The 27473-nt window shown below is 41.7% G+C and overlaps 1 protein-coding gene across 3 annotated transcripts in view; it reads left to right on the forward strand.

The window, feature by feature from the left end:
• SPTBN1 (spectrin beta, non-erythrocytic 1) overlaps positions 1-27473 on the forward strand; it is a 155999-nt gene that overhangs the window by 86925 nt on the left and 41601 nt on the right. For all 3 annotated transcript variants that reach the window (XM_075595946.1, XM_075595948.1, XM_075595947.1), the window contains 10 exons: positions 8040-8191; positions 15852-16025; positions 16460-16551; positions 17289-17369; positions 18797-18912; positions 19446-19558; positions 19799-19986; positions 20409-20526; positions 22941-23099; positions 23712-24014. In XM_075595946.1, the coding sequence (XP_075452061.1) occupies positions 8040-8191; positions 15852-16025; positions 16460-16551; positions 17289-17369; positions 18797-18912; positions 19446-19558; positions 19799-19986; positions 20409-20526; positions 22941-23099; positions 23712-24014 (1496 nt within the window). The remainder of the gene's footprint in view (positions 1-8039; positions 8192-15851; positions 16026-16459; positions 16552-17288; positions 17370-18796; positions 18913-19445; positions 19559-19798; positions 19987-20408; positions 20527-22940; positions 23100-23711; positions 24015-27473) is intronic.

Raw genomic sequence — 27473 nt, forward strand, 5'->3', positions numbered from 1 at the left:
TACCATATGAAGTCTTTATTGCTATGCTAGTACTGTTAGATCATGAATGAAAATGCAAGGTGATGAGATATGGTAGGAGTTGTTAATACAGCATTCAGGAGTATTATGGGAATTGTTGGTATTGTATTGTATGTCTTTATTTATATAGCGCCATAAATATACATAGCACTTCACAGTAGTAATACATGTTGTAATCATATAAATAACAAATAATATAAATAACAGGTCATGGGAATAAGTGCTTCAGACACAAGAGTAACATTAAGGAAGAGGAGTCCCTGCTCCGAGGAGCTTACAATCTAATTGGTATGTAGGAGAAGGTATAGAGACAGTAGGAGGGAATTCTAGTAAGTGCGTCTGCAGGGGGCCAAGTTTTATGTATCGTGTGTCCAGGATTATCCACAGTGCTATTCATATGCTTCTTTAAGCAAATGTGTCTTAAGGTGGGTCTTAAAGGTGGATAGAGAGGGTGCTAGTGGGGTATTGAGGGGAAGGGCATTCCAGAGGTGTGGGGCAGTCAGTGAGAAAGGTTTAAGGCGGGAGAGGGCTTTAGATACAAAGGGGGTAGTAAGAAGACTTCCTTGAGAAGAACGCAAGAGTCGGGATGGTGCATAGCGAGGAATTAGGGCAGTGATGTAAGGAGGGGCAGAGGAGTGTAAAGTTTTAAAAGTGAGGAGGAGAATGGAGTGTGAGATGCGGGATTTGAACGGAAGCCAGGAGAGGGATTTCAGGAGCGGAGACAGATTTAGGAAAGAGTAGAGTGATTCTGGCAGCAGCGTTTAGTATAGATTGTAGGGGAGACAGGTGAGAGGCAGGGAGGCCGGACAGCAGGAGGTTGCAGTAATAGAGATGGGAGAGAATGAGGGCCTGAGTCAGAGTTTTAGCAGTCGAGTAACAGAGGAAAGGGCATATCTTTGTGATATTGTGGAGGAAAAAGTGACAAGTTTTAGAAACGTTTTGAATATGAGAGGAGAATGAGAGAGAGGAATCAAGTGTAACCCCTAGGCAGCGTGCTTGGGCTACTGGGTGAATGATCGTATTTCCAATAGTAATGTGGAAGGAGGTAGTAGGGCCAGGTTTGGAAGGAAGTATAAGGAGCTTTGTTTTTGCCATGTTAAGTTTCAGTCGGCGGATGGCCATCCAGGATGATATTCCAGAGAGACATTCAGAAACTTTGGTCTGTATAGCAGGTGTAAGGTCAGGGGTTGAAAGGTAAATTTGTGCGTCGTCAGCATAGAGGTGATATTTACACCCAAAAGATGTGATTAGGTCATCTAGAGAGAGTGTATAAAGAGAGAAGAGAAGGGGTCCCAGGACAGAGCCCTGGGGTATCCCCACAGAGAGATCGATAGAGGAGGAGGTGTTAGCAAAAGAGACACTGAAAGTACGATGGGAGAGGTAAGAGGAGATCAGGATAAAGCTTTGTTCCAAATACCAAGAGTATGGAGAATGTGGAGGCGAAGAGGGTGCTCCACGGTGTCAAATGCTGCAGAGAGGTCGAGTAATATGAGCAGTGTGTAATGACCTCTGTCTTTGGCAGCATGGAGGTCGTCGGTTATTTTAGTGAGGGCTATTTCAGTAAAGTGAGCAGTGCGGAAGCCAGATTGTAGAGGTTCTAGAGGAGAATAGGTGTTGAGAAAGTGTAGCAATCGAGAGAGTACAAGACATTCAAGGAGTTTAGTGGCAAAAGGCAGGAGGGAGACAGGTCGATAGTTAGGACAGGTAGGGTCAAGCTTGCTGTTTTTGAGCAATGGTATCACGGTTGCAGGAGGATGGAAAAGTACCAGAGTAGAGGGAAGAGTTAAAGATCTGTGTGAGTATAGAGATTATAGAAGGAGCAAGAGGTTTTAGGAGATGGGAAGCAATGGGATCAAGAGGGCATGGGGTAGAGGGAGAAGAGGAGATCAGCAGTGACACAACCTCCTCTGAGATAGCAGAAAAAGAGTCCAGAAAGGCAGGAGGAGAGTTAGGAAGCGGTGTGGGATGGGAGGAGGCATGGTGAGCCATGTGTATTACTTACTCAAATATTTAATAATTGTGCCACATTTCAGATGTTTTCTTCAGATGTAGAGAAAGTGCCACTATAGTCTCTACCCTGAGTTAGTGTGTGTGTGTGTGTGTGTGTGTGTGTGTGTGTGTGTGTGTGTGTGTGTATCCTGTTGGATTTTGTAGCGGTATTGGTCGTCTAGGATCAAACACACCCACATACCTCGCATTTTTACTCAGCGATTTTTCTATCCCCTTGTTCAATCGCTATTTCAACATTTCCTTGCTCTGTAATACACCACCAGAAAAGTATAGTGTGGTCATGTCTGTGTTTTACATGATCTACCAAAGCAAATGAAGTTGACTTTCTGTGGCAGTGTTGCATGGACACGATCACATATACTGTAGTCCACATTTGATCTTTAGATGTTTTACTATAGTTGTGGCATACATCTGAAGAAAGATGGGTGTTTATTTTTTTGACGAGCTATCAAGTTGTTCGTAGTAAAGGTAGTATAACCTGTAGTGAATCCACTCTTTTGTGCCAATACAGCTACTAGAACTCTGCACTTGCATATACTGCAAACTGCATTCCCAATCCCCACCACTTTTTCATCGTGGTAAACATAAGGAACATTGAAACCCTATAGGTTCTGAGTCCAAGGTGCATTTCCTCTTCAAACCGAAGTGAGCAAATTGGCAGTATGTTTTACTCTTGGTGATTTAGAGAGAGAGTACTGAAGCTTGTTGGCATGAATTACAACACAGTCCCTGATCTTCTCATTGACCTCAAGCTGCTATTCAAAAAACATACTTGTACAGCAAAGCAGCAGTGTTTATTTAGAAGTATATTTCATTCATTTATTTCCCCCCCGATGGACATGGTTAAAGTTTTTGTTGACCTTGTGCGAGCAGGATAGATGAAAATATGTGCAACCATGTTTCTCTCTATTGGATCTTTGCAAACAAACTTTTAAAAAGGTCACTTACTGCACTTTGATTTATTTGTGTGCAAAAGAATAAATAAACTCCAGTTTCTGGTTTGACTTTGGCTGCCAAATTTAGGAGGAAACTTTTCTAGCAGCTGCTGCAGGTCACCAAGCGTTCACTTCCTTTTGCCGTTGTCTGTGACAATTACGATATTCAGATATGTATTTCATGATGACTTCCCTAGACCTGAGTAAGATGACTTGTAACAGAACAGCACATATTAAAACTCCTTACTATATTTTCATATATGTTAATTAGTAGATGATTGTGTTTTGTCAAAATAAGCAACTGTAGGGTCATAATTGGATTTTTTTTTTTTTTTTTTTAAACCTATTTTTTTGTGGTTGTTGGAACTTACATTTTTGTTCCTTAACCAATAACTGAAATGTGGTGGTAGATGTTGCTTTATAAACATAGATTCTAATGTTAATGGCCCCCACCCTAAAGTGCTAGAGGGTTGTTGTGTGCTGGTCTCCATGAGGAATGTACAATATACAATTTTCTTTCTTTGTCTTAGCATAAATACACTGTATTGTTAACTTTTTTTAGAAATAGTATCCACAGAACCTCTCACGTAAGTAAAAGGGGGTTGGACTGATTTCAAGCTTTTTGTTTTTTTAAGGGCACTTACACCACTGTTGGGTACCTCACCAAATACTATTCCAAGAGGGCAGCCTGAACCTCGCTTGTCTATTGCTACTCATACAACAAGATCCCCTACCAGAGACACGATCAATAGAAATACCTGTTTTTAAACCTTCACTCCTTTGATTGTATCGGGACTTCTTCACGGTATAGCTTTTATTAAAGTGGTAGGGCACAGTTTGAATTTTGAGAAACATCCTTTTTACTTGAATCTTTGTACAGGAAGTTGCAAACTGGCCCCCAGTCCTGCTGAGCGTTTAGTAATCACATATTTCTCATTGTTCATGTGGAAATTACTTAAGTTACTTTATATCATGAGAGTGACTAATGTCTTTACCAGGTTGTCCTCTTTAAAAGAAAAGAACAAGATGTGTACGTTAACATGTCGGGCAGTTCACATAAAGGGGCGTTCCCTTCTGGGACCACAGTGAGCGAATCTCGGTGGGATGTTGAATAGGTTAAAAAATAAGTATTTTTAGATTTCTGAAACTCTGTTTCTGTGGTAACCAAATGCGTATTAATTTGTCACAGAGCTCAAGTAAGTGCAGCGTGTGCTTTGCTGCCATCACATTTGTATAAAGAAGCACATTTAACGGATTCATTTTGCCCCTTTGAGAAGAATGTAGTAACCGCTTCATGCAGTCATGCTATAAATAAACACTGCCGATTTTTATTCTTGCTTTCATAATAGGCTAGTTAGGGACACTTGACCGAAAGAAGGAAAGCATGTAGTGGTTACACATGTGCTCACTCCTAAAACCATTTTTTAAGAATATCACAACTGAAGCGGAGACTATATACATCAATATTTTCTGAACCCGAACATTGTAGGTGGGCCTCTCAGTGGCGGATGTGATCAGGATGCACCAGAAACCTTGATTTCGGACTGAGAATATCTGCAGTGTGCGACAGGAGAGCTGTAATATCCTGCATCTTAAAAGCCCGATAATGTGACCATTGGCCCCAAAAGGAGTTGTTTGATCTCCTCTAGTGAACTATGCAGATGGAGATTAGATGAATTTTGGGAAACCTCCAGTCCAGAAAAGCCATTACACTGTCCCCCCCACCTTTTTTTGCTGCAATGTATAATAAGGATTAGTCATCGCATTTATAAAGTATGGGTAAATATAAACAAAAGCTACACATAAAAAAAAAATCCTTGTGCATACCTAAAATCCAACATGACCATTTATTTAATGCAGCTGTATTCTCTACCTGTGGTGATACGCTTACATCTTTTATACACACTGTGGTCTGCTTTGGTTCTGCGTGTAGAACTCACCCTACAGTAAACCGTGATATTGCGGTGAAGTTGAGTCCCATATCGGCATACGCCGCCAGTATTGGTATAGAATAATACAATACAATGTAAAAAGGTGGTCATTAAATGCCACTTATCACAACTAACGCAGGCCAGATTTGTTATAGGTTTGTTTTTTTAGAACAAATCGTTGTGTGCGCAAAATGTGCAAATTAAATAAAGAAGTTATAGCCACAATCAATACTTGTGTTGCAACTGTTTCACGCTGTCCGAGGCCAGAAAAACAAACGTCTTCTAAATCCATGCCGTGAGCAATGTCGTTTTTGGCAGCGAGTGGCTCCTAAGACTGCGGGCTCCTTTGGGAATGCGAGGGATATTGTTAGTACAATTACATATATTATTGCTTGGAGGAATATGGTATATTATTCCCAATCGCCTAGCTGTACGGTTAAGATGCATCTAAATCACAACTACTGAAACATCCTGCAATCCTCCGTACCCATCATATTGTCAGAGGGGCTTCCTTCCGTAGAGGAAACCTCCTTCCTAATGTTGCTTCAAGATAACGGTTCCTTTTCTGTACGATCAATGCAGCCGTTAGGGCTACTTCCGTTTTCCTGCCGCGCTGCTGGCTTTGCTTGATGCTCTTTCGGTGTTACCCCCTGGGAAAATGTTTTTAGAAGATTCAAAACCATTGGCACTCCACCTACATCCTTTGTTAGAAAAAAAGACAATGAGAAAAAAGAATATTTATTGATTTGGTGACATGCCCGTTTTCTTTTATCTACAACTGCCTGTTTTTTTTTGAAGGGGGGGGGGTTTAAATGTCAGAAGTATTTGCTATTTATAGTTACTTTTTGGATATTAACATTTTGAAAGGAGTATTCTTATTTAAAAATACAATGGGTTATATTTTTAGCACTTTATACAGTTTTCAGTCTAACCTTATAATACATTGAGATTAAATAATCTTTCCTTCTTAATGGACTTCTAAACCGACTTCAACAGCCGAGTATAGGCAATCTGGAACAAAAGAAGCTGTATAATGAGCAGCATTTTACAGGGCACTATAACCGTATCTCACAACGTTGTTTCAAAGTCTCTTGCGGTCTTGACAACAGCGTGCTTAAAGAATGATCTTTTTAATGGCTTGGGCAGTGATTTAGCAATGTATTTAAAAAAAAAACACACAAAATATATAATATATACATATCTAGGCATTAAAGGATTAAAGAAATTGTATGTCTTTGCAAACTGGGGGGCGCGAGGTTAATTGTGGGGGGCACGCGGTTTACAGAGGTACCAAGGTAGGGAGGGGGGGCACACGGAGAGGACAGCCAGCTGGGGGGCGCAGGGGAAAAAGATTGCGCTCCCCTGCATTAGAGGCCGACATCCTAAGTGATGTGCTGGAAACCTGAGCATTTCCTCATGGTCTTTAACCCTTTAGTAGAGCGAGCATCATTTGTATGCATGAAATGGTAATCTCCAACCCAAAACTGTAAGCACATGAAAGATTTCTATCTTCCGTTCAACATGCCCGAGCCCTGGAGGCGTTTGGGGAGTTTCTGGTGGTACTATGGCAGGAGTTCATCAAGCCGCGGTTTGTGCTATTCCATCCCGATTCAGCAATAAGTGCTGTTCATGTCCATGGTAGTTACCACCAGACACTTGGATTGTAAACTCTTCTGGGCAGGGACTCCTTTTCCTATTGTTCTGTTTGAAGCGCTTATTCCCTTTGTGTTATTATATTAGGTCACATGCATCATAAAGCGCTATATAAATAAAGGATATACATGCATCGGGTTGAGATGCCCCACATCGTAGCTATATGAATCCTGGCCTGTGTGCGCGTCGTCTTGATGCGTTGTCACAATAGGCGTCCTGTGTTACAATTCATGCGTGGAACGCTTTTTTCTCGTTTTGAAAACACATGGTTTAAAAAAGGCTGAACATTAGCTTTGCAACTAAATGGTCCATTTTTAAGGTCATACAGCACAGGAAATCCCCAACTGCCCACCCCTAGGACATGTTGGAAAGTGGGTGTCGTGTGATGCTGTTTAAAGCAGATTGTAAACATTCATGTCTACATTTTTTATTTTTCCTAGCTTTTAAAAAAAAAAATGTGATTGGTATTTTATGTTGAAAGGCCAAAACCTGCAACAGTGTTCCCATGGTAACTCCTGCTGTTCTCACTTCCTCCATCCCACCAGGCACCAGGTAGCAAGGAGCTGTTTTTCCTGCACACTACAAATGTTCTTTAAATAAAAAAATAAAAAATCTTAAGGTGCTTTGAGATCTACTAATGTCACTTAGAGAGCGCTGCACCCATGGTAGTTGGTTTTTGGGCACATTTACTAGTTTACAGTTTAAAAATCAGAAGAGGGGGGGAAAGTAGACATCTTACTGTACATTATTGTGAAGGATTGTTAAATGTATGTGCAGAGGGAACAGTCCCTTCAATATTTTATGAAGTTTTGTGTACATATTTTATGTACGTTTTTTTGTTTGTGTGGTTAGAATACTTTACTTAAGAAAAACAAGCAAAATAAATGCTAAATAAGATTGCTTATTGAACAGTAATGCTTTTAAATAACCCAGTTGGGGCACACTTACCCCAAACGTAATGTATATTGTAGCTTTTGTATGGATTTGCCTGTAACACTATGGGGGTTATTTATTAAACCGTGCAGATCCGGGGCACTGACGAATGGGAACTCCTATTAACTTCAATGGCAGTTTCCGTGCGATAGTGCCCAGATCTGAACTATCACAGTATAAATAATAACCCCCGGTGTAAGCAATTAGAATAATGATAAATTCAGAGGTAGTGTGTGTTGGCTAATGAGCTTCTTTTTTTTTTAACATAAAATTGCATCACAAACACCTATTGTACTGTAAGTTGATCCACACCCATTGCTGAGAGGTGTACTTTTATGACCAACTAATGATCTTGTTTTTCAGTTTCTAATGGAAAGTACTTTGCTAAGTAGATTTGCATTAATCATTCCCTGAAATTCCGCACATTTCAGGTTTCTGTTCCACCCTGACACACACACACGACCTCCAGACACTTATGGGTTGATCCCCAATGTTCCCTGGTGGAAGCGATCTGCCATTAATCCCCACCCTTTTCCCCTTTTTGTTTTGTCATTCGCAGATGAGCGCGAGGCTGTTCAGAAGAAGACCTTTACAAAATGGGTGAATTCACACCTGGCACGCGTGTCATGCAGAATTACTGATCTCTACACCGATCTTCGGGATGGGCGGATGCTTATCAAGCTGCTGGAGGTGCTCTCCGGGGAAAGACTTGTAAGCACACTCGTCACTAAAGAATCATATATGCTGAAATATAGTAGCTATGTGAAAGTCAGCTGCAGCATGTTGAAAACCAATTTCATGTGCATTTATACTTGCCATGTGCTTCTCTATCTTTTCAATCTATATTTTCCACCATAAGTCAACCTCTTCCCTGATTCGTTCACACACATGGCAGTTGTGTGTCTTTAACTACACTTCCTCGTCTTGCTTAAGGGGACAGGCCCACGTAGAAGGTCAACATTTAAATTATTTTTTTTATTAAAACAGCCTAGTGTAACCGACTTCTTCTTTAGAGAGATGAGTTTAACTTCTTTGCATGCTGTTAAAACTGAACCGGCTTTCTTTTTCTCTGCTACCGCTGAATTCAAACATTTGAGCTACTTCTGTTTGTTTAACTAGCGATGACTTCATAATCATTATACAATTATATAAACCATGATCAAAGGCTGACAACAATTCACTCCATTTTTGAGGACTAATGTAGTTATCACCACTGACATTAAATAAAGATGATAAAAACCCTGAAATGGGTCTTTACCATGAGGAAGTTAACGTTTCATAATGTAATATACAGTAAGTGTAATAGCAGTGGACTCCTCTTTGAGAGGGATTTTTTTTTTTTTTTTTTTTTTTTTATATATATATATATATATAGTCAAGTAACAGTCTGTCATGTTTGGGGCCATTTATAAGCTTTGTTTTGTGAGGCTTGTTAGGGCGGTGAGAACAGACAAGACAATAGCAGACAAGGTACTGGAGATTCCCAGTCATTTATTTCAAGATTCTTGAAGGCTTTTTTAAGGTTAAAAGGAGCTTTTCCTTAAAAACACATACACACACTACACATACACATACACACACATTGTGTTGTATGTCTTTATTTATATAGCGCCAAAAGTGTACTCAGCGCTTTACAAAGAATACAGTACAGGGAATTAAAATAATACATTAAGCACAGCAAAATCAGACAATAGGAAAGGAAATTCCTGCCCAGGAGAGCTTACAATCTAAGTGATACGATGGGAGACTTAGAGACAGCGGGTGGGGGAATAAGTGCTGTAGATGGCAGTGCTTGATCGCAATGGGTGGTAAAAGGGACTGTGGGTGTGGGACAATAGCCATGAGTGCCGGCTATTGGGAATTGGGATGCTTGATTTGTGGGGTGAGTTTTAAGATTAGTCAGTATTAAATCAGAAGGTTAACACCATTTACAGGGGACGAGATGGCAGGGAGGCGTGGGTGAGAGCAGGTGTGTGTATATGGCTGGGTCCAGGATTAGCAGAGAGATCCCCAGCAGCAGGAACGAGTAGATAAAGGGTGTGAATAGAGGATTTGTGTGGGTGGTTTATATGGAGGGGAAAAGAAGTTGTTAGGAGAGAGGTGTATAAATAATGGTGCAGTGGGAGTGGGGAAGTTGGAGAAAACAAACATTCACCAAGGAGTGGGGAAACAGAAAAAGCAATAGGGAGGGCATAGTGAGATGCAGGAGGAGAGACTTCCCAGGTATTGGAGGATAGGAGGAGTGCAAATAATCAGCCTTTAGAAAGTAACGTTCTCACAGCTGCAGAGTTGTTGTTGTTGTGCAGAGTCCAGATCTTCCTCTAATCTTTACCTCCAATTTCAACTCCAAAATTAACTCCAGACACTTTCAATGTTACACTTTTTAAGATGTTACACACAGCCACATGGCTCACAGCCAAGAGAGCCTGCCTTAAATAGTTAAACACATTCACTTGACTTACAATTAAGGGAGGGGTCTGCCTATTCAGCTAATATGTATGTATGTGTATGTATATGTATATACATATACACTCGCTCACAATTTCCCCCTAGGTGGGAAACTGGCTATAGAGCTTAACCGCAATCATTTCTGCTCAGGAACCCCCTGCTCCCTGAGATACTTACATCTGAAGGTGATGCCGTTATCGCACTGCTGTCTATAGCTTCCGTAGCACACAGGCCAATAGGAAGCTGTAACGGATGATGTCACGTCTTCCTATTGGTCTACCGGATTTTTACACAAATCTTTTCTGTGTCCAGCTGGAGCTGCTACCGCCCCTTCATATGTAAGTATCTCAGGAATCAGGGGGTCCCCCGGGCTTAAATCAACGCGGTTCAGCTCCCCAAGCCCCCTGCTTCACACCTGGTAAAATTAAATAATAAAAAGGTGGTAAAGCCACTTTAATATTATGCGTTCTTAGTTCTGATATACAATGGGCATAGTTTAGTGCAAATTACAAATATTTGGCTATTTTAATGTCTAATGCTTTTCCTTTGCAATGTAATCAATGCAGAAGTGTCAGTTAAGTGTCCAATTCTCAGCTTGCAGTTAAATAGTTTTAAATGTATGTTTCAAGATATGCTATTGATTTTCATTTTAATTACATTAACATCTAGTTGGTGCATTGTTCAGGATGTAAAATAAGAATGCAACCGTCATAAAAAGCAATATTGTGTATAATAAATAAATAAATCCAGTGTCATGGGAAGATTTTGGGCGTAGTTCTAGACTAGATTCATTAGGGGAACTTTTTTAATAACCTTCCAAATTGGTTGTCAAATCGGTGATCGGGAGTGAAAGAGTTAATAGTCCTATACATTGCTCTGTGGTATTTATTACCCATTAGTCTATCATTGTTTGGTGAAATATGTTCCTTACTCTTGCAGAATTTTATACGCCCACTAATTTGTTTGCGAGGTTGTCATAGCGTCACCATGCAACATGAAATTATTGTGAAAGACTCTATTCTTATCAGTGGGTTTTCCCTCTAACACTATCCTATGGTTGAAATGATTCCCCTCTTGAGACATTTCTGTTCTCAGGAGGTTTGCTACTAAAGGGACCACCAACAAATAAATTGTTCTCAAATGCCATAGTATGCACCCAGGAACACTAAAGCATTGCGTGAGCATATACGTCTGAAAGATTATTTTGTTTCTGTTTCTAATCCCCTAAAAAAAAACCCTGTCAAGTCAGAGTAACCCATGTGTTGTGGGATATTTATATACGGATATAGAAAAGTATACTTTTTGTCAAGTTCTCGAATAATAGCCAGAGGAAGTAGGTTTATATTATATGGACGCCTGGTCCAGCCATGCCTTCATTCCATGAGACCTTACTCGGTATGCTGTGAGCTGACCTAGCACAGGGAAGAGTCGAAACAACATATTCAATAATGGGAACGCTGGTAATAGCAAGAGGTTGCAAACGCCTCCTGAAATAAATAGGTGAATCAAAGGGAGCAGATCTTGCAGTGTGCGAGTGTGATGTAATGCCAGCAGGATTCGTTTTGTTATTCGATTTAATGGTCATTTTAGTGTGAAAGATAAATACAGCGGAAGTCCGTGCTCATGCTGTCCCAAACTGTTTTAAAGTAGAACTACTAGAGACACTTGCTGCCAACAACTTGGAGAACTTCACGATTTCATGTTATATGAGCCCCCTGACATTTTAGTGTTTCAACTTTTTTGTTGGAAAAACATATGGTGCTAAAGTTATGGACAGGGAATTGCTAAATATGGCATGTCCTGAGGTTGGGGTGTGAATTGATGACCTGATTGTACAAAGGCGGCCTGACTTCTACATGGCAGAAGCACGACGCGGTCACTTTCAAAGCCGATGCAGATACAGGCTCTGGTTATCTGTTTGTTGTTGGTTACCCACTTCCTTTTTAGAAATAGTGTAACTTCTAGGAAAAGCCTTAAAGTCGTATTAGAACGAACAGTTCATGAGGGTGGTGCATTAAAAAAAATAAAAGGGAGAACAGGGAATTTCCATTTTACCCCCGTTATTGCTAAAAGTATCTGATTTCATAGGAAAACGTAATGTTAAAATGACCCTCCTTTCATGCTTGTTCTCAGACATTCGTTGCCAAATGGTTCCTTGCACAGTAATAAATGAGCTCGCAGCAAGTGAGGATGTGCAGAATACAGGAGAGAACCATAAACGCCACATTGAAGGATTTAACTTGGGCAGTCCATCAATATTTTGGCTTAATTTTGAATTTGTAAAGTAACCTGCAAAGAAGAAGAATTATTACCTTTCACAAAAACTTTTATGGTGCTGTACATTTGTAAAGCAGTACTTCATATTCTCCCCCCCCCCCCCTGCAATAATAGTACTGCTATACGTGTGTTTTCTCATGTAGAATAGACGCATGCGGGAGTTATCTTATAATGCATCAAGAAAGCCATAGACCGTGTGTACTGAGTTTGCAGAACTTCCGAGGGCTTATTTCATAGTAAGAATAATATTACCACTGATTCCTTCACAACATAGATACATTGATAACCGCTCTACTTTCAGCTGGGATGATGGCAGTGTATATACGGGTGGATAAATATCATATCAAAGTTCTCCGAATATACAGTTTTAGATGATTAATCCCAGTTCTAAGGCTGGCAAGGATGGTGGATTATTAGAGATGGATAACCCTGGCTGCTTCACTCTGTTATTTTGGCTCATGTTTGGACATCTAGATGACTTGTATTCTGTCTTTTTGTGAAACGATACATACAGGCATACCCCACATTAACGTACGCAATGGGACCGAGCATGTATGTAAAGCGAAAATGTACTTAAAGTGAAGCACAACATTTTTTCCATTTATCGTTGCATGTACTGTACTGCAATCGTCATATACGTGCATAACTGATGTAAATAACACATTTATAAAAGGCTCTATAGTCTCCCCGCTTGCGCGCACAGCTTAGGTACAGGTAGGGAGCCGGTATTGCTGTTCAGGACGTGCTGACAGGCGCATGCGCGAGCTGCCGTTTGCCTATTGGGCGAGAGTACTTAAAGTGAGTGTCCTTAAACCGGGGTATGCCTGTACATTATTTGAATTGTATAGAGATGCATACCTATGCATAGCATACAACTAGAACAAATTACCAGCATTAACAAGGTACAAAGTGATTATATATATATATATATATTTATTTATTTATTGCTCCATAGGACAGAATAGACAGTCCGACATCTCTATCCCCAGGGGGGCCATCTTCATACATACCTGTACATATATAGTATAGAAACATTTAAAAACTGAGCTGACAGGAGCATTAGTGATCAAAAAACAGTGTAAACAACTTATTGGTTTTCTTTAAAGGTTTCATCCTAAAAACAAAATGTTTACTTTGTTTCCTGTAAAATAAACAAATATATTTTTTAGTGGGTCTTCTGAAGTTCATGCTGATACATAGCCGGAATTAGCTGCAATTGACTTGTGGGTTGCAATACTGTGCATCGCTGCTTAGTGAATCTCCCCTTTCTTGTTCGATCAGTTTGGCTAGTGATGCAAATATCATTTCTTATAATAAACATAATTGTATGGTCATAAATGGTCTTCTCGGGAAAGAAGTTAACTGAAAATTGTAATTAAAAAAAATGGTGTGTGTGGCGAGTATGCACATTTCAAGCGAAACCTCTTTGTGTTTTGTCACTCATTGTAATTATACTCCCAAAAAGTTTTTCAATTAAAAACATCAAAAGCAAAATACAATTTCAGTGACAAAACACAAAGAATTTTAACATAGAACATGCGTGCTCGGCACACTCTGCTTTTTTTTTTTTTTTAAACTTTTTTTTTTTTATATATAGGACTCTAAAATAGCACGGGTCAGAAGTCATGCCATATTTTGTATTTTAAATAAAGAGTACACAGTGCATCCTCTTAAGATGATTCTGATTAATACATATTTTCACGTATACATGTGCAAACAAATGAAAGTACATATAATCAGCTGTGTTTCTTACTTTGCGGATTACTTGTGTGGCTGGCTGTGTTGGATTGCTGGCTGGCTTGTGTGGGTGTCTGGCTGTGGTGAATGGGTGGGTATCTGGTTGTGGTGGGTGTCTGGCTGGGGTGAGTGGGTGTCTGGCTGGGGTGAGTGGGTGTGTGGGTGGGTGTCTGGCTGTGGAAGGCCTCTCTGTCCATGTGTTGGCGGCGCGTACATGGCCCTGACTGCTTGAGTGTACACATGCGCTGCAGGGGCCGGACACCTATGTGCATGCACGATGAGATGGGTGCTCCTGCGCATGTGTGGCGATGGCCGATCCTGCACGTGTGTGGCGATGGTCGCTCCTGCGCATGAGCGCAGTGACATACGCTCTGACGGTGCTCGTGGAGATGCGGAGAGATTCCCTGCACATGCACTTGATCATGGCTGTATCTGCGCATGGGTGAGCCGGCAGGCTCATCTACGCATGCGCGTACTCATTTGCCCACATTGACGTCAAGTCCGGCTCACTGACAGTACTTCTGTCTCCACGAACGAAATTCACATAGGGGCCAGCAAAGAAGTTTCACTTAAAAAAAAAAATATCTCTTGGGCAGTTTGGTTCCTTGGAAATATTAAATAATATTTTTTTTTTTAAAAGGCTCCTATCCTCAACATTTACACTATTCAATAAGACCCTGCCATTATTTCATGTTGGTCCTAGGATGGATTGTCTCTTAAAGATGAATTAGTGGTAAAATGATGTATTAGAGATATCTGGTCTTACATTGGCATGAACCATATAATCTGCCACAACGCTTGTTAAGAACACACATGACGTTACCTTGTAAAACTTGATACACTTTTATTGGCTGTTTTTCATGCATATAACATGGCCAAGATTGCATGAATTTCGCCAGTGTTTTATTCATAGTGTTTCTAAATATAACTTTAATAAATCTTCATTGTTTCTACCACTAACATAGACAGGTCAACATTCTTGGTGCTTTCATTTTCTTGCCAATTTCCTACGTAGCTTACTTTTTTGTTAAAATATGTACAGGATTTAGCTTTGTTCATTGTGTCTGTTGGTGAATTATTTCTTGAATGCTGTTTGGCACTTTCTAACTGGTTAGAAGTTAATCTTTTTTATAGCTGCTGAAAAATATGACTCCCTTTACATCCCAAATGCTGGTTCTAATTTCTTATCTCATAGTCTACAAGTAATCACAGGTCATTGTGTGTGTATGGCCATATTTTATTCCTCCATTGTTTCAATGCAAAGTATGAGAATGATCATATCGCCATTAACTATTAATAACACAACATAATATTTATCTGCTTATTTCTTTACTAATTTACGTGTCCTGTAAAGTTTAAGCATTCTGCTTTATGGCAAATATTTGGCCTGTCCAGCACTTCTATACTTGATGATACTTTCACAAGAGACCATACTAACTTATTCATTGCCCTTACAGTAGCCACAAGAGCTTTATTGTATGTAGCATTGCACTATTAAGAATGTTTGTCTCCCTGGTCTTGTCCCTGTAAAGCAAGTTTAGACCAGATTTGGGTATAATGTGCTAGAGATCTAGCCTTTAGTGATGTGATTTATAGTTTGTGTGGATGTTCTATTCTATTGAGCTAAAGGTACTTACTGTATATTTTAGTAAAGACTAGTTTTACTGTCACTGAGGTTTTCAATATGGTGCTGAGAAGACTTCTCTGGTACCATTGGGGAGATCATTGTATGATCTTTGGGACACTGCTTTAGTCTCCTGGGGATCTAATGGCTTCCACATTTACCATTTTTAGTGTTCGTCTGGGGCAAGTGTTTTAGTTGCATCATGTGAATTAGACCGGATCATGTCTCTCTTGTTCCACCACATTTTATTTACCATGGGCTTCTCGTTTTCTGACATTTGTGTAGCCCAAACCCACCAAGGGCAGAATGCGCATCCATTGTCTGGAGAATGTTGATAAAGCCCTCCAGTTCCTGAAAGAGCAAAGAGTGCATCTGGAGAACATGGGATCTCATGATATTGTCGATGGAAATCACAGACTCATCCTTGGTCTTATCTGGACTATCATTCTCAGATTCCAGGTAAAAATACAAATTGATCCTCCAGCACATGGCCTATGGGGGGCGTAAACTCTTTGCATCACTCATGGAAAATCTTGATGTGATTTTTGTTGCATTATTTCTCAAATCCTGTTTTACGTGACTGCACATTGAGATGGACCCCATCCAAAATGTCAGTTGTACATTTCCATCTTGTGTTTAGTATTACGTATGCATTTTGTTTGCAGTAGATTTTATTTGCTAGTTCGCTCAGGCGAGTAGTTTCCGACTTCCACCTGGTACACTATGAACATCATCTTCATTTATTTAGTGACTACCCCCTATGGTTTATACACATTTTCTCCTTGCATGCACAGCATTGTAATTAAATGTGTGTCTTTTGACCTTCTGGCCTGCCAAACTACACGAAGACACACTGGGTTTGTCTGCTTGAACCCGATTTTTGTATTTCTTAGATCCAAGATATTAGCGTTGAAACAGAAGATAACAAGGAGAAGAAATCTGCAAAGGATGCACTGCTTTTATGGTGCCAGATGAAGACAGCTGGGTGAGTGAGGATTAAAAGATTACTGCAAAAGATCTTCTTATAGAGTTTTCACAAAAACAAATTTGGTCGATATACACACACGTCCTTCCTTAATTGGATTTCTCGACAACACATAAATGACTGTATTCTTAGCCAACACAATTGTTATCGTGTAAAAGATCCAACGTTCTATATGTATACATTTTAGGGGTGTTTTTTTTCACCCCCTATGTCTGATTTCTTAATTTGTGAAGTAGGTTTTTGTCAGCAATCAAAGCAGTTACATTTTGTTACATGATAATCTGACTTGACAAAAAAATAATAATTGGAAAATCTACGTATTGGTTTATCTGGAAGTAAAACTTTGCATGATATCTTGTGGGTTCAGATGTGAGGAAATACGTGTTTTTATTAAGGGAACCTTTTGCCACAAAAAATGCCATTTTTATCTGCTGAATATTTATGTTAGTCTTTATATAGCGCCATTAATGTACATAGCGCTTCACAGCCGTAATACACGTGACAATCATATAAGTAACAAATAATACAAATAACACATAATGGGAAGAAATGTTTCAGACATGAAAGTAACATTATAGGAAAAGGAGAGTCCCTGCTCCAAAGAGCTTATCAACAGAATACGTGGGCTGTGTGAAATACAGTGCATCTCAACATGGAGAGTAGTTATAGTCGCTGTAAATGACCTAAAATAACATTTGCAAAGTAACAATGTTTATTTTATTAATTGTGTATTTCAGTTATCAAAATGTGAACATTCACAACTTTACAACTAGCTGGAGGGACGGCATGGCGTTCAATGCACTCATTCATAAACACCGGTGAGTATATACTGTCATTTATACTTCCTATGCTTTGGTATTTTGCTCTTTGGTGTTTAGGGTATTTACTTGTCGCTGCCGCTTTACTTGTCCGTTTGAGTTTTCCATCTGTCAAGGCAGCAGCTGATCTAATGGTCCCTGAGCTGTTAAAAGTCAAATACATCGTTTTCTCCTCTTTCTGTGAAGACAAATGTATTATGTCTGCCGTCAACTGAAATCAAATAGTGACAAACTTAATGTCTCAGGGATAAGTCGGGCGTTTCACAGTTCTGTAGTCCTGCTTTTGTGCTTTTACATATCGCAGACTGTTGACGTTTCTGGTTTTTAACTCTACCATTTTTAACCAAATGCACTTGAATACAGCCTCCCACACACAGTTGCTACATCCTTTTAGTATATCTGCTTTAATTCCTCCTAACGACGCTTTGTTTGCCATGATAAAACTGCCTGAAAGATAGATGCATGTTCAAAATTCATCTTGGTGTCAATCTATGTGAAAATCACTTTTGTCTGTTAGCAGTGTTGCCCAATGATGTCCGTTCCCGTAAGTCCCCTCTGAGGCTGCATGTGCCTGAAGTTCATTGGCTGAGAAGTTCTTGGAACTCTCAATCTGTTGCACTTAGCCTATTCCGTTCTTGTAATTTTATTCATTCTCGTTTTGCTATTTAAAGCAGGGAAAGTGGCCTCAAGATTTAGACATTGATCTCAGCACACCCAGAATTTTGGTTACATTTATCAAAGATTCCAAAAAAAAGTAATTACTTTGTGGATAGTGGAAGAGTTGGTAAGGATTGGCTTTTGTCTTCTGGACTACAACCAAAAGGGAAGCATCCTAAGGAATTGCTCGAGACAATGTATCTGTAACCAACTTACAAATTGTCTGGGTTAAAGGCCTGAAGTGACAGACCTGCATTATGTTCCAGGAAGTATCCTGTAGTTTTTCATTGATTACGAAGTATCTGATTAGTTTCTAGTACATATTTTCTGTACTGCGTCATCTTACCCTCCAGAATATATTCATTCAAACCACTTGTTTTGGGAATAATAGATCACACAAAAGATGGAGGCAACAGTTATAGCAAAAAAGATTGCTGAGACTTGACTCCATGCTTATAGCAGACCAAGTAACGTTTTGCGGACACCGCCCCATCCTCAGAAAATTGCCACCCATGTTTTGGGAATAAGGAACGCAGACTTGACTGGAATGAAAGCTGGTTTTAGTGATATTCTTGATCAATACTATAAAGTTCCTTCATAAGAGAAATAAGTGTGTGCTGTTGACGACCAAGTTCTGGAAAGCAGTGCAGTTGCATTTTCACAGAATAATTTATTGGTGTCTTCAGTATTTTTTGCAGATGTATTCTTGAACAATAGCGCACGTTACATGACTTGTCTTTTTATTGGCATTCTGTCCTTTCCCTACACAGGCCAGACTTAATTGATTTTGATAAATTGAAGAAATCGAATGTACATTACAACCTGCAGAATGCTTTTAATCTCGCAGAGCAACATCTCGGCCTCACAAAGCTGCTTGACCCTGAAGGTAAAACACGCATCTGCTTTAAGACCCTGAATTCACAAGACTGATGAATGATTTTATTTAAAAAAAAATCCTTTATTTCATAACATGCACTATATTGTACTATTATCCCATTAAATATTCAGAATATACATTTATCTATGGAGTGTCTTTTTTAGTCTTTACTATCAAACTGCATTATGGTCCATATTTAGTAGTTCGTGTCCAACCTGAAGAAGATGGCAAGTGCACATACAGCATTAATTAATCCAATCTAAGTAGTACGAGCCATAGCCAATAAAAAAAAAACAATCAACTTGATAGTTTCTACAGATAACGTTTGCACCACAGCATAGGGCTGACCTAAGGAGCTGGTGTATTAACAGTTGTTGGTGACGTTATAATACAAACGTTACCCTTTTCATCATAAAATGAGTTATTCCTGGCCAAGCGTTCTGCAAACTACAGCTTTTCTTTAGACCCGGAGATTTTCATGTTCAGTAATTTTTTTTATTTTTTCACCCACCCACCATCATCACTCTTTGTCTTATTTTTAGATATCAGTGTGGACCATCCTGATGAAAAGTCCATCATTACCTACGTGGTAACATACTACCACTACTTTTCTAAGATGAAAGCTCTGGCCGTGGAAGGAAAACGTGTTGGGAAGGTAAGTAAACGAAGCCCAATTTAAAAAGCAGCGAGGTATGTTGATGTTTGTTCTAGGCAAACGACATGGAATGCATTACAGGACCGATATTGGCCCCTGTGCAACATTCATCATACGGTGTTTCTAACATGCTGCTTTGCTTCCCGAGCGGCCTGCAGTGCGTTGCAAACCCTTCTGTGCCAGGAAACTGCTTAAACTGACCGTTCAAGTGCAGAACCGTGATGCTGTTTCTATTTGTAGGTGCTGGACAATGCTATTGAAACGGAAAAAATGATTCACAAATATGAATCTCTGGCCTCTGACCTCCTGGAGTGGATTGAACAAACCATTATCATCTTGAACAATCGTAAATTTGCCAACTCGTTAGTCGGCGTGCAGCAGCAGCTGCAAGCGTTCAACACGTACCGTACTGTGGAAAAACCACCCAAGTAAGAGAATATGGCTCCGTGTACGGTTATTGTTTTTTGAAAGCAAGACGGAAGAAAACAACCAACTCGTACAAACATTCAGCATTCTGACTTAATGCCTTTTTTACATTTCTTTTTAAAAACTTTACAATCATTAGACCACAAAACCATTATTTCCCATATGAGAAGACAGCAGTTTTGTTTTTTGTTCTTACCGTTTACAAAACATACAGTATGACTGTATCTCTAGAGTTCCCTAAGCCAATAAGAGAAGGTAAAAACCACTGAATGAGGCATAGAAATGTGCTTTGTAAAATAGAAGGTCAAATTGCATCGTCATAATGGTTTGCGGCGTTTCTCTTGTGTTCGTTAATGGCTAGATATACGACATTTACGCAATGTGTGATAGCGTTTCAGTGCTGATCGTTCGTCAATTGTTTTAGATTTACAGAGAAGGGAAACTTGGAGGTGCTGCTTTTCACCATTCAGAGTAAAATGAGGGCCAATAACCAGAAGGTGTACATGCCAAGAGAGGGCAAACTCATCTCCGACATCAACAAGGTGAGAAGTAACGTCTCTTTCTTCGCCTTTGTCTGCGGGTTCTTTAACCTTCCACTGCCACACACCTTTGGTAGTGACGAGCCTAGTAAAATCACAGAAATAATAGAACTATCGTTGTTGGTTTCTTGCAAATAACTTGTTTTTTTTTTTTAATGAATCGCCTAATTAAGTTGGACACACAAAAACCCAGCACTGTGATTATAACCTTTAAATAGTACAGCTTAGAAATCTGATTTCTGCCATTCTTAAGATTCCTCGCAGAGCTCTCCGTGCCCACGGTTTTTAGATTGAAGGAATAGAAGTAAATTATGCGACTCCCCCAGCTTTATAAACCTGTGGTTCAGCAACCAATTATTATTCACATTCCTACTTTGCTTGAGTGAGAGATTACAGAAATTGGGAGTGCTTAATTAGATTTTTCCAAGACCTACTGTGATGAGTGAGCTTGCAGGATAGCTCAGAATGATAGTTTTACACCATATACATAAAGCTTGGCCCCCTGCAGATGCACTTACCAGAACGCCCTCCTACTGTCTCTATACGTCCTTCCTACCTACCAATTAGATTGTAAGGGACTCCCATTCCAAAATGTTACTGTCATGTCTGAAGCACTTCTCTCTCCCCTTTATGTGTTATTTATATTATTTGTTATTTATATGATTGTCACGTGTATTACTGCTGTGAAGCGCTATGCACATTAATGGCACTATATAAATAAAGACATTCAATACACTTTAAAGACATCATAGATACATTTACAGACGGAAACATTTTACTTCAAGAACGTGCACGCATTTATAACACCTATTGCATACATATTTATATTACCTTAGCTTACAAGTTCATTTTATATGTGAACAATTGTACTTTGCTGCCTGACAATCCTAAAAGTTTGCAATGAAATCCAGTGTGGAATGGAACGGGGTCAACTCACTGGTGCAGTCGGTATTCCTAGATTTTGCAAAGGCTTTTGATACGGTTGATCATGCTATCCTGCTCAACAAACTCCAGAGCTCTGGAATAGGGAAGCATGCTTTAAACTGGTTTCAGTCCTACCTATCAGGTAGATCCCAACATGTGTCCATCTCTGGCTCTAACTCTAACCCCCTGGACATCACCTGTGGCGTCCCGCAAGGCTCTGTTCTGGGGCCCCTACTCTTCTCAGTGTTCATCAATGATCTTCCCACAGCTTGTCAAGAAGCCTCAATACACATGTATGCAGATGACACAATCCTATATGCACACAGCTATAGCCTCTCTGACCTTCAACACATACTTCAGTCTGACTTTTTCAGACTATAAAACTGGATTTCCCAAAACAAACTGTTTTTAAACATTGACAAGACTGTAACAATGGTGTTTGGGGCCAAGACTAAATTTTTAAAGCTTCCAGCGACTGAGCTCCAGATTAGAACCAACACTAACACCACCCTAACTCCTGTTGCTAGTTTTAAATACCTGGGCATATGGTTTGACTCCAACTTAACATTCGGATGCACATTGATACCCTGACAACCAAGACCTATGCCAAACTAGGGGTACTTTACAGGAACAAATCCTCCCTAAGTCTCCTGATCAGAAAACGTATCGCACAGCAGATGCTAATGCCAATTATTGACTATGGAGACATAGTATATGGCTCGGCACCTCAAACCCACCTTAGCAAACTTAACACACTCTACAACTCAATTTGTCGTTTTGTTCTCCAATGCAACTATTACACACATCACTGCGAAATGCCCAAAGAACTAGATTGGTCATCACTCGAGTCTAGGCGCAAAGTTCACCTTTCCTGTCTTGCCTTCAAATTCTTTCTGGTCAAGCTACCGTCTATCTGCACAAGCTCCTCACCCCTACCACATGCAGCACCTATCACCTGAGATCAGGCTCCAAAAGACTGTTCATGATCCCAAGGCTCAACAAAGTATCCGGCCGCTCCTCCTTCTCTTACCATGCACCCCAAAACTGGAACAACATACCAGAGACTCTTACATCCACCACCAGTCTAAGTTCTTTCAAATCTAAGGCTGTCACACATTTTAATCTGGTCTGTAACTGTTTCATACGCCCATAATATATATTTCTTTAACTGTGCATGCAATGTCTTGTATATAATGTATACCCTGCTCATTATGTAACGGTATTTGTAACCATGTATTATTTGTCTTAACTCTGTGCCCAGGACATACTTGAAAACGAGAGGTAGCTCTCAATGTATTACTTCCTGGTAAAATATTTTATAAATAAATACAATAAATAAATAAGGGCCAGCAGTTGGAGAGCTCTGCTCTACACTCGGCTATTCATTTTAAAAAGGTGTTCTCGTCCAAGATGAGCGATTTTTTTGTTTTTTTTTGTTTTATGGTTGAGATAAACCTCCTAAACGCAGAAAACTTGTCTCTTCTCGAAATCAGACCTGGGAAAGACTGGAAAAAGCTGAGCACGAGCGAGAACTGGCACTGCGCAACGAGCTCATCCGACAGGAGAAACTGGAACAACTTGCGCGCCGGTTTGATCGCAAGGCAGCTATGAGAGAAACGTGGCTCAGTGAAAACCAGCGCCTGGTCTCACAGGTACGGCCAACAAAACACGCACACACGTTATCCCCCCTTCATTGTGGGAGGGTGTGTAGTGTAAATGTTACACAGCGTATTCACGTGATGTGGGGAGTTTGGCACTTATCCATCTCCCCCCCCTCCCCCCTAAGGCATGATTAAGTCGGACCAAAAAGGGACTGTTGGATCAAAGTTGTAGTTAACCAAAAAGAAAGAAATCGGCAATGATTTCATGCAGATGTTATGACAATCTATGGCTTAAAAATTATATCGAGCGCAATCTTTATATAGCAGCAATCCTTCCCATTGTGTTCAGGGCCCTTTGTTATTCTTTGTGGAACCTGTATAAATAGTCACGGGTTCATACAGGAACGAGTCTCCCTCAAACTTTAATCTTTATATACATTCTCTTCTTGGTTAAAAAGTGTGTGTGTGTGTGTGTGTGTGTGTGTGTGTGTGTGTGTGTGTGTGTGTGTGTGTGTGTGTGTACACACACACCATTAAACATTTTTTAACCACCAAGAAGAGAATGTATATAAAGTTTGAGGCACTCTTATCTATCCTATCTATCTATCTACATACATACATACACAACAACAACAAAAAAGTTATTTGCTTTACATGTTTCAGGATAACTTTGGTTTTGACCTCCCTGCCGTGGAAGCGGCCACTAAAAAGCACGAAGCCATTGAAACGGACATCGCCGCCTATGAAGAGCGTGTACAGGCGGTGCTGGCTGTAGCACGGGAACTGGAAGCGGAGAACTACCATGATATAAAACGCATCACTGCTCGGAAGGATAATGTCATCCGCCTGTGGGAGTATCTGCTTGAGCTGCTGCGGGCGCGACGACAGCGGCTTGAAATGAACCTGGGCTTGCAAAAAGTTTTCCAGGAAATGCTGTACATTATGGACTGGATGGATGAGATGAAGGTAAGGACACTTCGGCCTGGCATCCTTTGTGGGTGCACACTGGGGGGGTTTACTTATCAAAGTCTCAAACTAGATGTGCATAAATAGAACAAAGTCCCAAGTAACACTGCTTCCAAGTCTCAATTAGAATAATTGGCACTATGCTAAGCCAAATAAGTATGTTTGTCCTTGTATCAAAATAAGGTAGCACCTGTGAGTAATTGTGACATAATGTATAATTAATTGTAGCTCAAAAATTGGGTAGTGTGGTATTAAGTATCAATCCTTTGTGACAGACAGAGCTATAGGATACTGTATTGATACAGCTCCTAACTCAACTGTTTTAAATGGATACACTTCCTAGAGCTTAGTCAACTGCCTGTGTGACAATGAAGCAATAATGAAACCACTCACGATTCCGGTGCTACCCCAGATACAGAGCGGTGCTACCCCAGATACAGAGCGGTGCTACCCCAGATACAGACCGGTGTGCTACCCCAGACACAGAGCGGTGCTACCCCAGACACAGAGCGGTGCTACCCCAGACACAGAGCGGCGCTACCCCAGACACAGAGCGGTGCTACCCCAGACACAGAGCGGCGCTACCCCAGACACAGAGCGGCGCTACCCCAGACACAGAGCGGCGCTACCCCAGACACAGAGCGGCGCTACCCCAGACACAGAGCGGCGCTACCCCAGACACAGAGCGGCGCTACCCCAGACACAGAGCGGCGCTACCCCAGACACAGAGCGGCGCTACCCCAGACACAGAGCGGCGCTACCCCAGACACAGAGCGGCGCTACCCCAGACACAGAGCGGCGCTACCCCAGACACAGAGCGGCGCTACCCCAGACACAGAGCGGCGCTACCCCAGACACAGAGCGGCGCTACCCCAGACACAGAGCGGCGCTACCCCAGACACAGAGCGGCGCTACCCCAGACACAGAGCGGCGCTACCCCAGACACAGAGCGGCGCTACCCCAGACACAGAGCGGCGCTACCCCAGACACAGAGCGGCGCTACCCCAGACAGAGCGGCGCTACCCCAGACACAGAGCGTGCCTCATGTAGAAGTATCAAGCAGAATTCCATGGGTTGTACAAACGGAGCACAGAAAGCAGGAAAAGCCAACAAAAAAGTGGGGGCTATTTATGGCCCCCACTTTTTTGTTGGTTTTTCCTGCTTGCTGTGCTCTGTTGTACAACCCATGAAAGTCTCAAACTATGTAGCTAAACACAGTGATTAAAAGATGGCACAAAGTTTCATAAAGTGCAACATATTAATGGACAGGTAAAATGTTGCAAATGTTCACCTTTCCCATGGTGGCAAGCTTGATAATTCAGCTATGGGAATGTGTATAGAATAGGTTAGTCATGGGGTAGCCAACGCCAGTCCTCAAGACTTACCAATAGGTCAGGTTTTCAGGATAACTCTTCCCCTGACACAGTTGGTTTCCGTCTTTGGCTGAGTCACTGATTGAGCCACCTGTGCTGAAGCAGGGATATCCTGAAAACCTGACCGGTTGGTAGGTCTTGAGGACTGGAGTTGGCCGCCCCTCGTCAGTCTCATTGTTCTAAAGTGAACGAGAAAAATGTGAAGTATTCAAATATTATTAAAATGTTAATTCAAAGATGTGTATTACCTAAATGGTAAATGTGTATATATAACTACTAAATACATGTTATATAAATACACAAACAAAGGAACATGTGGATGAAGTGCAATCACACAGATATTGTTGTAAGGGGAGGAATATCTCTAGCTATTCTAAAAAGATTACTATAAAGTGTGTTCTCTCGAACATCATCTCCTTCTCTATCCTACACGAGAGCAAAAGTGCAAAACCTTTTTTTTTTTCCCCCCAACTCTGAAGCGAAGTTTGTTAATCCAAATGTTCGCACATCTAGTTCCCTTGATGCTAAGAAGCTAATAGGCAGGGCATGTTTTAATTGGCTTTCAATATTCAATCAAACTTAAAAAGGAAAAAGGTGTCGGGCTGCTATTTCGACACTTTAAAAACTTGAAACAATTTGAGCCGTTTCGCAAGAGCTTATAATGCCAAAAGATCTGATGCTGTTTTGTTTTTTTTAATTTACGAACTTTTGGAAAGTTCGCTCGAGACTGCGCTGAAGCGGATCTTGGCGGGTTTGCATATCTGCCTACTAGTGACAAGAACCTGAACAAAGACATATTGTGTCAACCACACCACTTTTGGCATGAAAAAAAATGCCTTTTATTCGCAATGATATGTTTGCAAAGTCTTATTGAATAGTCCTGATTTTAATCACTACAAACGGTAATGCTTTTTCTTCTGATTTTTGCACTGATTTTCTTGCACTTAAATGTATAGGCCCCAATGTCTGACCCAGAAGTCACACTAGGCATACTATCAACCGAGATATCAACTGAGTGCTGAAGGCAGGCCTGCACAACACGCGGCCCGCGGGCCTTCCAGCACTTACTGTGCGGCCCGCGGCGGCTTTCCGCTCCCCCTTCCCTCCCAAGTCCTCTCGACCCCTCCGCCTCCCTCCCGAGTCCGCTATCCCGCACGCGCCCGCTCTCCCCCTGTCCCAGGAGCCAGCTCTCCCCCTCGAGCCATGGCAGCAGCGCGCTCTAGCTTTGAGGCACTTCTGTGCCTGCTGCTTGCTAGAGCGCGTGTGTGAAGTCCTGCCTGCTCTGCCGCCTCCTCCGCAGCAAACCAAGGTAGGGGGGGGTCATTGGAGGTGCAGGGGGGAGTCGTTGGAGGTGCAGGGGGGAGGTGCAGGGGGGGAGTCGGAGGTGCGGGGGGGGAATTCGTTGGAGGTGCGGGGGGGGGAATTCGTTGGAGGTGCGGGGGGGGATTCGTTGGAGGTGCGGGGGGGATTCGTTGGAGGTGCGGGGGGGGATTCGTTGGAGGTGCGGGGGGGAGTCGTTGGAGGTGCAGGGGGGGGAGTCGTTGGAGGTGCGAGGGGGGTGGATTGGAGGTGCTGGGGGGTGGATTGGAGGTGCAGGGGGGGTGGATTGGAGGTGCAGGGGGGGGTGGATTGGAGGTGCAGGGGGGGTGGATTGGAGGTGCGGGGGGGGTGGATTGGAGGTGCGGGGGGGGTGGATTGGAGGTGCGGGGGGGGTGGATTGGAGGTGCGGGGGGGGTGGATTGGAGGTGCGGGGGGTGGATTGGAGGTGCGGGGGGGTGGATTGGAGGTGCGGGGGGGTGGATTGGAGGTGCGGGGGGGTGGATTGGAGGTGCGGGGGGGTGGATTGGAGGTGCGGGGGGGTGGATTGGAGGTGCGGGGGGGTGGATTGGAGGTGCATCGGGGGTTGAGTGATGTGAGGTGCAGGGGGGGAGAGGGATGTGAGGTGCAGGGGGGCTGGGATGTGTGTGGTGTGCAGGGGGTTATTGTGTGGGGGAATTCGTTGGAGGTGCGGGGGGGGATTCGTTGGAGGTGCGGGGGGGATTCGTTGGAGGTGCGGGGGGGGATTCGTTGGAGGTGCGGGGGGGAG

This window comes from Ascaphus truei, chromosome 4 (genome assembly GCF_040206685.1).
Source record: "Ascaphus truei isolate aAscTru1 chromosome 4, aAscTru1.hap1, whole genome shotgun sequence".
Classification (NCBI taxonomy): domain Eukaryota; kingdom Metazoa; phylum Chordata; class Amphibia; order Anura; family Ascaphidae; genus Ascaphus; species Ascaphus truei.